Here is a 12,180-nt window from a genome sequence, read left to right as displayed (position 1 = left end):
AGCCTCTTTACCTTATTTTTAAATGCTATTTACTGTTATTCATGTTACTACTCTGAGAGAGGGTCACATTTCAGTGCTAAGAAAACAGGAGAAAAACTTATCTTTGTTTTGATATCTTTTGGAAAGAAACAACAAAAAATGAATACAGCATTTTTGTGTTGCCAATGTATTTTTCCATTGGACTGATTTTTAAATCCAAAATTGCAACTGATTTTGACTTTGAGGTCTGTGAGTGAGACATGGGATGATGGTCATTTCAGAGTGCCTGTATGTACCTATAAGGTCTCCCCATTGCATAAGTCTGGGTGTGTGTTCAACACAGAAGTTGATGTATGAAGCAGCAGCCCTGTGTACCTGAGGTTCCCTTCCTCTGAAACAGCCACTTTTTCTCTATAGACTCTTTATCTAAACTTTAGCATTTACACCTGATTTTTCTGATCTCATGGTCCTATATGTGCTAGACAATAATAGTCCTGTCAACTGGCAGGCCTGTTCTCTAAAAAGAAACGCAAATTTTCTTCTCCTGGTTGGCATTTTGGGGTTACTTTCTGTCTTTTCTTTTTTTTTTTTGAGCCAGAGTCTCACTTAGTCGCCCAGGCTGGAGTGCAATGGCGCGGTATCTCGGCTCACCGCAACATCTGTCTCCCAGGTTCAAGCAATTCTCCTGCCTCAGCCTCCAGAGTAGTTGGGATTACAGGAGCCCGTCACCACACTGGCTCATTTTTGTATTTTTAGTAGATACAGAGTTTCACCATGTTGGCCAGGCTGGTCTCAAACTCCTGACCTCAGGAGATCCTGCCTGCCTTGGCCTCCCAAAGTGTTGGGATTACAGGCATGAGCCACTGCACCTGGCTGGAGTTACTTTCTTTTATTGTGTCCTACTCTTAGTGACAAACACCTATTTGCATTTATGGTGAAAGGAGAAGGAAGTAGATGCTTTTCTGGTACAAGTCAACAGGGCTATTTGTGGGAGTTGAACTTCCTTTGTTTTTTGTCAGGTGTGTATTATGTCTGTGTCTGTCTTGTGGTATTTATTCTCTGAAGATGTGACATGGAACTCTGCAGGCTAGACCTTGGTCATTAAACCCTAAGTCTTAGAATCCTGACCCTTCATAGCTCTCTACTGATAAGGTCAGTTGGCAAGAGTTTCATTTGCAATTGTGAACTGCTCTAAAGAAATAGGGGGGCTTCAGGGATTCAGAAGGGAATCAACACTTTAAAAACATTATAAAAGAGAATAGCAAAAGGTATCTAAAAACAAAGCTAGTGATTCCTGCATTGGACTGATTATATTTTAGAAAATGGTTTTTGAATGTTTGTGTCTAATGCTAGAAATAAAACTAGAGTACTGTGTCAGGACCAAGAATCATAAGTAGTAGCAGTAGATGGATATGAGAATGCTTGAAATAATTAGCCTGTCTAAATTTGGCTGGTTGCCAACAAAATTTTGAACTGTACAGAGTGTATTGAATATTCAAGCTTATATTCTTAACTGCATAAAACTTAAATTATTAAATACAGGTTAATTTCAAAATAATGATGTTTTCTGGATTTTCAGATATCTCAAATCATGATTATGTCCAGTCAGTCAGAACACCATGGTTGGCACATAGTGGCTGCCTAGTAAATATTTCTTGAATAGATGATTTTGAAAAAGAGAATTATAAGCTGAGTTCACCTTTTAGCTAACAATTTTATGTTCTTTTCTCTGTTCTTCTCTTTCCATTTTGCATAGAAGTATCAAGAGATAAGAGCTGGTCATGTCATATCTTTCTAATTTATTTTTGGGAGAAAAATTAGATATGCTAGCATAAGCAGGCAAAGATTTCAGTTTTATGCCTTTTGCCCAGTTAGTCTACATCTTAAGTTAGTATAGCATAAAAACAAGTTACCGTGGAAATAAAGAGATCATTCTGTGTGTATGTGTGAGAGAAAGGTATTAGTGAGAATGTTTCTTCTAACATTTACACACACACATATATATATAACATACATGAATATTTTACAGAATTAAACAAATTGACCAGCCATTTAAACCAACAACTTTAGTTAGTTTAGAAGTGTGTTAAATCTACTAAATAAAAGTAGAATTTTGTAGTTTATTTTTTCCCTATTCTAATAGACCAGATAATACCCCATTGTAGCATATAATATAGGAAGACTGGAATTAACAATCTCACTGGCTTCCCCTTCTCCCTAGCTTTTTTCCTTCATTGCTTTTCAGGATGGCTTCCCTGGAAGCACTTCTCTTTAAATGGAGAGGACAGGGAAAAATGAATATCTCTTGTCTTTTCTGCAAGGTGCATCGTCTCATTTGGTGCCCTTTGGTCTTGCTGTCCACATGTTTATTTATATTACTAATAATGTTGCTTATATTTGTTAACTTTTTATTAAAAAGAATTTTTTTCTGCTTGGTCCTGGTTGGGCAAATTTGTACAAATTTACATAGATGATCTGATAGTTAATAGTTCGGTAGACTCACAGATCCAAACATTAAACAGGATTAAACAGGACTGAGTACTGTAAGTGTTCACCATTATAGCAAACCTCATATTAAGTGATGTTTAGTGTTTGGTGTGTCTTGAAGTTGGCATTCCCACTGAGCAGATGGGGTGGTTGTCACGGTTGCCTTCTGTGTGATCTGGAATGTTTCACCTGAGCTGGAGAAGCTTCTTTGCAGCACACACAACATTTTCTCTGGTGCAATAGAGCAGTCTGCTTGGTATCAACAAACAGGTACTGAACCACGTACTCGTGCTCATCCAGCTTGCTTTTGATCCAGTAGCATTTTTATTATGCTGTCATGAGATTGAAATGAATCTGAGTTTCAGAAAGACTTTTGGTGGGGGTGGGGGGAGCAGTAAGAGGAGGGAAAAAGTGGTCTGGAGATCACATGAAATTCAGATCATTTCTTACACTCACTGTGCCTCTTTTGTCTCTTTTTTCGATAATGGACTTTAAGAATGTTACCTTTTTTTTTTTTTCCTTTTTGCATAGAAGTATCAAGAGATAAGAGCTGGTCATGTCATATCTTTCTAATTTGTTTTTGGGAGAAAAATTAGTAAGAGATGGGGTCTTACTCTGTTGCACAGTCTGGAGTGCAATGGCACAATCATGGCTCACTGCAGCCTTGACCTCTTAGGCTCAACAATCCTCCCATGTAGCTAGTACTACACATGTGCCACCATGCCTGGGTAATTTTTAAAATTTTGTGTAGAGATGGGGGTCTCACTATGTTGCCCAGGCCAGTGTCAAACTCCTGGCCTTGAATTATCCTCCTGCCTCCAAAACTGCTGGGATTACAGGCATGAGCCACCGTGCCCAGCTGATAATGTTATTTTATTCTTTGCTTCCTCAGGTGTTGCAAATATAATCTTTATTTTTTTCTTTTAAGTAAAATGACAGCTCCTTACTTTCTGTTTTATGCATAGAGGGAAAAAACACAAAAACAACGTTGTTTTATTTGTTGAGACTTAGTGTTCCAAGCCATAACAACTCAGTGCTTGTCTTTTATGGGCAGCTCCATTCTTCCATTCGTTACTTTTATAGGACAGTTAGAAGAGAAGAATGAAAAGGCCTAGTTTAATACACTTGTTTAAGAAGGATTCTTACTCTAAAGAACAAATAAAAGCTGATCAATTTTTGCCAACTTTTGGATTACAGGCGTGAGCCACTGCACCTGGCCCAGTTTTTTCTTTTAATTTTTCTTTCCTTCTGGCCCCTGCTGCTCAGTACCCCATTAAAAAGACTATCTATTTTGAAGATATTTGTTATAAACTAAGGAAAAGGAGATTATAGAAACTTTAACTTAGAAAGTGTTTAGCAAAGAGATCTATTCCGAGTTAGATTAGAATAAGTTTTCACTAGTCGTTATTTCTCTAGTAAAAGGTTTTTAAATAATTTTATCTTGAATACTTTTCTTTTGCCTGGCTCTGTCTTCTGATTGTACAGAACTGAGCTGAGCAATTCTTGTTGGCCCTCTGCTGTTCTAGGAAAAGCTGTTCTACTTGATTCGAAGTTGGAGATACTTAGTTTGTTGTTCTCTGGGCCTTCCCTTTTCTCTCTCCAGTGGCTTGGAGCCAATGGGAAATACTTGGGGCCAACTTCATTTTGCAAATGCCTCCTTTGTGCATTGACTAGAGTTCTTTCTGATTATTTTCCTTAGATTCACTTATAAATTTTGATTCTAGGTCTAATTGTTCTCCTTTCTTTGCTTTTTTTTTTTTTTGCTCCCCCTGAGACAGTGTCTTGCTCTGTTGCCCTGGCTGCAGTGCAGTGGCACGATCTCGGCTCACTGCAACCTCCTCCTCCTGGGTTCAAGTGATTCTCGTGCCTCAGCTTCCCGAGTACCTGGGATTACAGGTGTGAACCACCACGTCTGGCTATTTTTTTGTGTTTTTTATAGAGATAGGGTTTCGCCGTGTTGGCCAGGCTAATCTTGAACCTCTTGCCTCAAGTGATCCGCCTGCCTTGGGCTCCCAAAGTGTTGGGATTACAGGCATGAGCCACCACGCCTGACCTGATTATTGTTCTTCTTGCATTATTTCTGACTGGTGGCTGTCTTTAAATCTCATGAAGGTCAGGCTTATCTACCCTTGTTAGCATTTAGAGCAAGTGAAATCAGGTCCTAGTGTGTTGGTACAGGTGTTGTCCACTGCTTTGCCCTTAAGGATGTACTCTGCTCACCATCTTCAAACTCAAGGCCAATTCTAATGACTAACATTAAGAAGAATGCCTTTGTATATTTCGAAACTGATGAGCTGTTCTGTTCCTGCTCTGCTGGTTGTTTTTCTTGTGGTTTAAACCAGTCTCTGGTTCTTGACAAGGATGTCTAATAGGATGACTCACATGTGCTATCTGGTTGGACCCATTCTTTACGCTAGATGTGAACTAAGAATCTCAGCAGGGAACCCTCTCTGGAATATTAAAGAGTAGGGTTTAGCTAATTATAATAGTTTAGATGTACATTAAAACCCAGTAACTCCTATCAAGTGAGGAGATAATATTTTTACTAGAAGCTGAGGTTAGAAGATAGCCTGGGACCTTGGTCTGGTGCAACATTGTAGTCACCTGTGATCAAGCTCTTCTGAAGAATAAATACCTGTCTTTCCATGTTCCCGGGAATAAATTCTACTCTTGTAGTCTTCCTATTCTTGCTACTGTAACTAGCTTACATTTACTGAATACTTACCATTCGATAGCCACCAACCTGAGTGCTTTGCATGGTCTGTCTTATTTAAAATTCTTAAAACCAAAAATAAGGAACAGTTATTTTCTGGGGTCTTTACATGTAGTAGAAGCAGATGATATATAACTACAGTTAACTATAGTTTAGATGTTGTAGAGTTTTAAAAAATTATGTTCAAACTTTTTTACTATAGCCCTTCTATATTGTTTGGAATAGAAAAATAAAATTGTATCACCCCACAAAACTTGTTTCAGACACCCATGCACACATACATTAATATAATTTTGTGGCCAGTATTCAATGCTTATGATTTATTTTTCTGTTCCAAACAGTATAATTTTATTTAAAAAAAGACTAGACTGGTTCTTGACCATCTAAATGGATTTTGTTACCGAATAATGAGATTAATAAATAGCAGTGATGTTCTGATGTCATCTGGGGGACCAGAAAAATCCAGCTGGATATGCTTATGCTATGATTATACTTTACAAAATTTGTATATCCTTAATAGACTAGGACCAAAAGAAAATGTGGAAAAGCATATTAATCCAAATGTTTACCAAGCATCTGCCGTGTGCTAAGCCTCATGCTGGGTTATGAAGACATAGAATTGAGCAATTGTAGGGACAGTAGAATTGAGCAATTGTAGGGACAGTTCACTCCTTTTCAAAAAGAAACAAAAAGGCCATCTGCCTTAGTATATATACTTTGCATAATTTGTTAAACTGGCATTTTCACCTAGGGATGAAATTTTGAAGATCATATTTAAAAGGTAAGCCAGAACTAAGGTGAAAACAGTCACTTACTTACAGACAGATGAGACTTCTGTCAAGTTTTCCTTTGTCCTCCCTCTTTTTGGGTTAGCAGGTCAGAAAGAGCTTAGAGCAGACTGAGCAAGATCCATTAACAAATTTGTGACAAAAATTTAACAATTGTTTAGGGTAGGGTATGTTTTAATAAAGAGTTCATTTTTCTCTTTGGGAGGTAAGTCAATAGTGAATAATAGTGGCTGTTTCTTAACATGAATCTTTGCTGCTTTCAACTAGATGGCTGTCTCGTTAGTTCTACTCATACCCCTGTTAGGCCTCTTCCTTCCCCTCCGCCAGATCTTATTGTGGGCTATAATTAAAGGAATTTAGGGCCGGGCCCAGTGGCTCAGGCCCATAATCCCAGCACTTTGGGAGGCCAAGGTGGGCAGATCACGAGATCAGGAGTTCAAGACCAGCCTGAGCAACGTGGTAAAACCCCATCTCTACTAAAAATACAAAAATTAGCCAGGCGTGGTAGTGTGTGCCTGTAATCCCAGCTACTCAGGAGACTGAGGCAGGAGAATCGCTTGAACCTGGGAGGCGGAGGTTGAAGTGAGCTGAGATTGTGTCACTGCACTCCAGCCTGGGCGACAGAGTGAGACTCTATCTCAAAAAAAATAAAAATAAAAAGGATTTTAGGAGGTGGTCAAAATATAAGAGATAGTCTTTGCCATTAAAAAACAAAGTGAAACACTCATTTCTAACCTCTTTCTGATACACTGTTAGAAAATGTTCTCATATGAAATTTTTAGGCTGTGAAGGCATACTTCATAATTATATGAAACTCATTTATCACATATCTTCATACATCTTTATGGTTATATTCTACATATGTTAATGCTATGAAATTTGGAGTATAATATTAGGACTGGCCTTGAGAGTTGATAAAGGTTAAGTTTTACCTTTACTAATATGTCTGTCTTATGTTAATTAGCCTATTTTTAGAAAATAAAGCCTTCTGCCCAATTCCTTATCGGCATCTGTTAGTATGCTGGAGTAGAGAAATGTGGGTTTCAGCCCTAGTTCTGTGTTAACTAATGTTATATACCGGAGCAGGTCATGTAGTACATCTCAGCTTCCTTCTCATCTAAGATGATTGCACCCAGTATTCTCCAAGGTACCATAGAGCGCTGTGCTCTAAAGCTTTCTGTCTGAAAAAAAACAGTCACAGTATGGACCTGTTACTAACTTATTCTTATGCATGCTGACAACAATAATAGAATAGATTTTATATGAGGAATAATACCATCTGTGCCCATGTTTTAGTTTGTTTACCTTTCTGTTTCAGTTATAACTTAGGAAAGGGACTTTAGAGTCATTGTGAGTTATCCTTGGGAGATTTTTGGCTGGCATTTCTTGGCTGATGTGGTTACAGTTGAACATTGTATTGTATCAGAAGGATCTTTGTACTTTGTTTGGAATCTTTATGATGTTTAAAGCATGATGCGGCTATGTGGAAGTACTGCTGATAGTTCTGGTTTTCCTTCATTGGGAAGAAATTTCATAAGATAGAAAAATTAAAATGATTAACAAGATGAAATAATTGTATATGAAGTTGTACTGAAGATTTTCTATCTCTTGGTCAATGAAAAAGAAAATTGGGAAAGAATTGGAAACAGAATCTAATGTCAGTATAGCATGATATCATGGATAAGGTAGATAGACGTGTTCCTTTTCAACAATTCTAGAATCGTGAACTAGGGAGTGTTTTCAGTCCACATTACGTTATCCTCATGTTTATGAAAAGTTAATTTAAAGTACTTTTGAACCCACTTTAAGTCCTTAACTTCACTTAAATTTTTAGGATGGTTGATTCATAGGAGATAACTATTGTTGGTATCTGAGGCTATTTTATAAGAATGTGATATTGATCTTTAGCCATTTTTGCAGTGTCAACCTAGACATACATGGAACCATTGGATTTTTCTGAGTAGCCAGTGATCTACATCATCTGCCAGAGTGTAACTTAAATAACAAATGCCCTTTTTTCTTTTTCTCAAGAAACACACAGTTCTATACTCTATATATCTTTTATTATCCACATTTAGATATATTAAAAATAAAGCCCTCTTTCTACCATACACCTCTTAGATCCTACTGAATCTCAAAAGTTTACACAGAATAAGAGCATGATATGACCTGTTTAGCACTAGTCTTTAACGTGAAGGTTTTTGAAGGTGGTTCATTCTACCTTTATTTTATAAATCATGTTAGCTCTTTATAGTCAGGGTGATTTTACCAAATGAACTTAAAAATGTTCTTTCCCCCAACAGGGTTAATCATCTCATTTTAGTGGAGCCTTGGGGTTTCCCTGAACGACCAGACCTTGCTGATCAAGACAGACCAATTCCAGTTTGGATCAGAGCCTTGGGAGCAGCATTGACTCCCTTTAACCCTTTAGCTGGCCTAAGGATTGCAGGACCCTTTGGTGAGTGCTTATGTTCTAGGAAAGCAAAATGTTTGTAAATTATCAGAAGAGCAGAATTCACTATTGTTAGTCAAAATCTTAAACAAAAAAACCCTGAACCCTTACTTTTTCTCCTCTTCCTCTAATAAGTACCATGTCTTGCACAAAGACGAATGCAACTAGGTTCTTCTCCTCAAAGGAGAGTCTTTATATTGTAAACATTATAAATAGCAAAGCAGAAAAGGAGGGAACGCTGAGGATGAGGTTAGTCAGTCCTCAACACTCTAAAAAAAGCCAGGCAAGCAGAGTGTTTTGGGGAGTATATAAGGACCTCTGCTAGTCCAGGGCCTGGGAGAAATGTAGCATGTTGCCCTGTTGGCGAGCATTGGAGAGCGTTTGGCCAATTGATGATACCAGTTGGTAGGATCATAAAACCTGATTTGATTGACCCTGGGGATAACAGGTACCACCACACTCACAGATTCTTCCCTTATCCATGTCAGAATGTTGGAAAGAGAAAGTTATTTTTTCCACAACATTTTGGGGACTCCTGATACATATTTCTGGTCATATTTTGAGGCACCAATGTTTAGTCCCTGATTGACTTTTATTTGACTCTCAGCAGTTCTGTCTCAGCCCCATAGCCATGGGAATTTCCTTTCCTCATTGTCACAGATAATGATGTTCTGAACTTCTGCCTTTCCCCTGTACAACTTGTATGAATTTGGAGTACTTTTAGTTGTAACTAACTGAATATCCAAGAGGCTTAAACTAGAAGGACTTTTTATTATTTCCTTAATAAGCAATCTGGAGATAGGTTTTAGCACTTGTTCTGGTTGCTTGCTCATTGATGTTAGGGTTTGGGTCTGTGTCTGTGATTTTCTTGACTTTTTTCCTCACGGGGGTTTGATGCCTGCCATAGCATTAAGCATCATCTCACAAATCAGCACCCTGAGCAAAAAGAAAGAAAAGCACGAAAAATGGTCCTTCTCTCCATAATGCTTTGTCAGGGAAGAAAGTCCCCTCTGGAAGGCTCCAGCTGACCTCTGCTTATGACTCGGCCCACTCCTAGTCCTTCCACCAGCAAAGAAGAAATTTCTGTGATGCACCAATCATGATTTGTTTCCAGGGCCTGCTTTCCTGGGCACATTGCTGCCTAATTGATACTATAGAAAAGATGCGTTCTAACCAGGTACTGTGGCTCACACCTGTAATCCCAGCACTTTGGGAGGCTGAGGTAGGCAGATCACTTGAGGCCAGGGTTTGAGACAAGCCCGGCCAACATGACAAAACCCCATCTCTACTAAAAATACAAAAAAATTAGCCAGGCATAGTGGCACACACCTGTAATCCCAGCTACTCAGGAGAGGAGGCTGAGGCATGAGAATTACTCAAACCTGGGAGGTGGAGGTTCTGGCGAGCCAAGATCGCGCCACCGTTCTCCAGCCTGGGCAACAGTGCAAGACCCTGTCTCAAAAAAAAAAAAAAAAAAAAAAAAGAAAAGATGGGTTCTGTTAGCGAGAAAAGAGAAGAGGCATGGGGGTGTGGAGGAGGTTGTCGGATTACCTGTCATGCAGGTGACTGTAAATCCTGTTCCCTTCTGCCCAACCCTGACCCCTCCTTGCCCTAGTGCCTTCTCTTTGGATTGGGAGAGCAGTGGGACTGCGGGACTTAGAGGAGGATATGGGGGTTGAATTGGTGACCACACTTTACTGCCTCAGTGCTCACAGATGGCACGTTTTGCCCACCTGCAGTCTTTCAGCCCTCCCCAGTAGAGCCACTCCTTAGTATGCCTGGTCCTTCTCTGGTAAACTACTTAAGAGCTTCATTTAGTCTTTATAGTCCTGAAATATAGATTTTACTAGAGCACAGGTCCACAAATAACAATTATGGGAAAAGTAAAGTATGAAGAGAAATTAGGAGACAGTGATGGGCAAGGGAGGACACCTAGGAGAGGCTCTTTAATGCCATGCCCTCAGCCTCCCATTATTGCTTGCACTTGGGGGTAGGGAGGTGATGTAGAATCGATTGCATGACAGAATTTCTTGGTGGAGCTGTGTAATTCATCAGAGATGGGAAGAGAAGGCCAGTGGAGAAGTAAAGCCTTGCTGCAGTCATGGAGTAGTGGTAGCAGAAAGGGAGACCAGTCAGTCTCTGGGGCCTCAGAATAGAAAAGTGTGACTAGAAGAAAGCTGCTCTTCATCCTCTTTCCCTTGTGGGCCTTGCCCTGGGCTTTTTCTTTTCTTTTCTTTCTTTCTTTTTTTTTTTTTGAGACGGAGTCTCGCTCTGTCGCCCAGGTTAGAGTGCAGTGGCGCAATCTTGGCTCACTGTAACCTCCACCTCCCGGGTTCAAGTGATTCTCCTGCCTCAGCCTCCTGAGTAGGTGGGATTACAGGTGCACGCCACCACGCCCGGCTAATTTTTCTATTTTTGGTAGAGACAGGGTTTCACCATGTTGGTCAGGCTGGTCTCGAACTCCTGACATTGTGATCCGCCCACCTCAGTCTCCCAAAGTGCTGGGATTACAGGCGTGAGCCATCACGCCTGGGTGCCCTCAGCTTTTTCTGGAGTGGGGCTGTGGGCGCCACCAGGGATAACCTTAGCAGGGAGTCTTGCTAGTGTCCTAAGAAGAAGCTGAATTTATTTTCACACAGAAATAATTATGTATACCAGTTTACTTCATTTAGAAGTTAATGTGTTATAATTATGGAAGAAATACAAGTTAATACATTAATTTTTACGTATGAGCTACTCACCATGTTTAAAGAATTTGTTTACCTACAAAAGTGCCTTCTAACTTACATGTTTTTGAGGCCCTAAAGTACATCTGCAAGTCAAAATACAATACTCTTTAATTCTTATATTAATATTTCCTTGGGGAACTTTAGGAGGACAGCTGTCAGAATGTGTGCTTTTTCCCACCTACAATATATATTTGAATACATATGTATATGTGTGCACATAACACTCATTACACAGACAAGCACTAAAACTTTCTATATTTAGTTGATAAGTTAACTATAATTTAAAACATGCATTTTTTAAATTTCCTGTTAAATAGGTTTAAGTCTAGTGCAGCGTTTAAGGCCTGATTTCAAACGAAAGTATTCTTCAATGTTCGAAGACGATACTGTGACAGAATACATCTACCACTGTAATGTGCAGACTCCAAGGTGAGGGTTAGGATTCTCAATTCACTGTGTGTGTGTGTGTGTTTGTTTTAGACTATTTTTTTAAAAACAATTTATTTATTTATTTATTCATTCATTCATTCAAGACGGAGTTTCGCTCTTGTCACCCAGGCTGGAGGGCAATGGTGCGATCTTGGCTCACCACAACCTCTGCGTCCTGGGTTCAAGCGATTCTCCTGCCTCAGCCTCCTGAGTAGCTGGGATTACAGGCATGTGCCACCACGCCTGGCTAATTATTTTGTATTTTTAGTAAAGATGGGGTTTCTCCATGTTGGTCAGGCTGGTCTTGAACTTCTGACCCCAGGTGATCTGCCTGCCTCTGCCTCCCAAAATGTTGGGATTACAGGCGTGAGCCACCGCGCCCGGCCTTTTTTTAAAATATATCAGTGGTCCAGAAGATTTTTATCAGTAGTTAAATGACTGAATTTAAAAGGACAAGTGTCTAATACATTTTATTTTACTCATCTATTCTTAGAGTACCCACTGTATAAAACATTGTGCTGAGTTCTGATGGGGGATTAAGAAGTAAGTTGTTCACCCTTCCCTCAAAGTTCTCATGAATATGTTGAGAAAGTCTTGGTCTTG

At 39.4% G+C, this 12,180-nt stretch overlaps 1 protein-coding gene across 4 annotated transcripts in view; it reads left to right on the top strand.

Annotated features, from left to right (window-relative positions):
- The window catches only part of ABHD5 (abhydrolase domain containing 5, lysophosphatidic acid acyltransferase), a 30,183-nt gene that overhangs the window by 12,967 nt on the left and 5,036 nt on the right, over positions 1–12,180 (top strand). For 3 of the 4 annotated variants that reach the window (XM_054479587.2, XM_063662003.1, XM_054479589.2), the window contains exons 4-5: positions 8,271–8,425; positions 11,466–11,577. In XM_054479587.2, the coding sequence (XP_054335562.1) occupies positions 8,271–8,425; positions 11,466–11,577 (267 nt within the window). Of the gene's footprint in view, positions 1–8,270; positions 8,426–11,465; positions 11,578–12,070; positions 12,121–12,180 lie in introns of all 4 variants that reach the window. The other variant, XM_054479588.2, reaches the window with a different exon arrangement.

This window comes from Pongo pygmaeus, chromosome 2, assembly GCF_028885625.2.
Source record: "Pongo pygmaeus isolate AG05252 chromosome 2, NHGRI_mPonPyg2-v2.0_pri, whole genome shotgun sequence".
In the NCBI taxonomy this organism is placed as follows: domain Eukaryota; kingdom Metazoa; phylum Chordata; class Mammalia; order Primates; family Hominidae; genus Pongo; species Pongo pygmaeus.
This window is presented reverse-complemented; position numbering and strand designations above follow the sequence as displayed.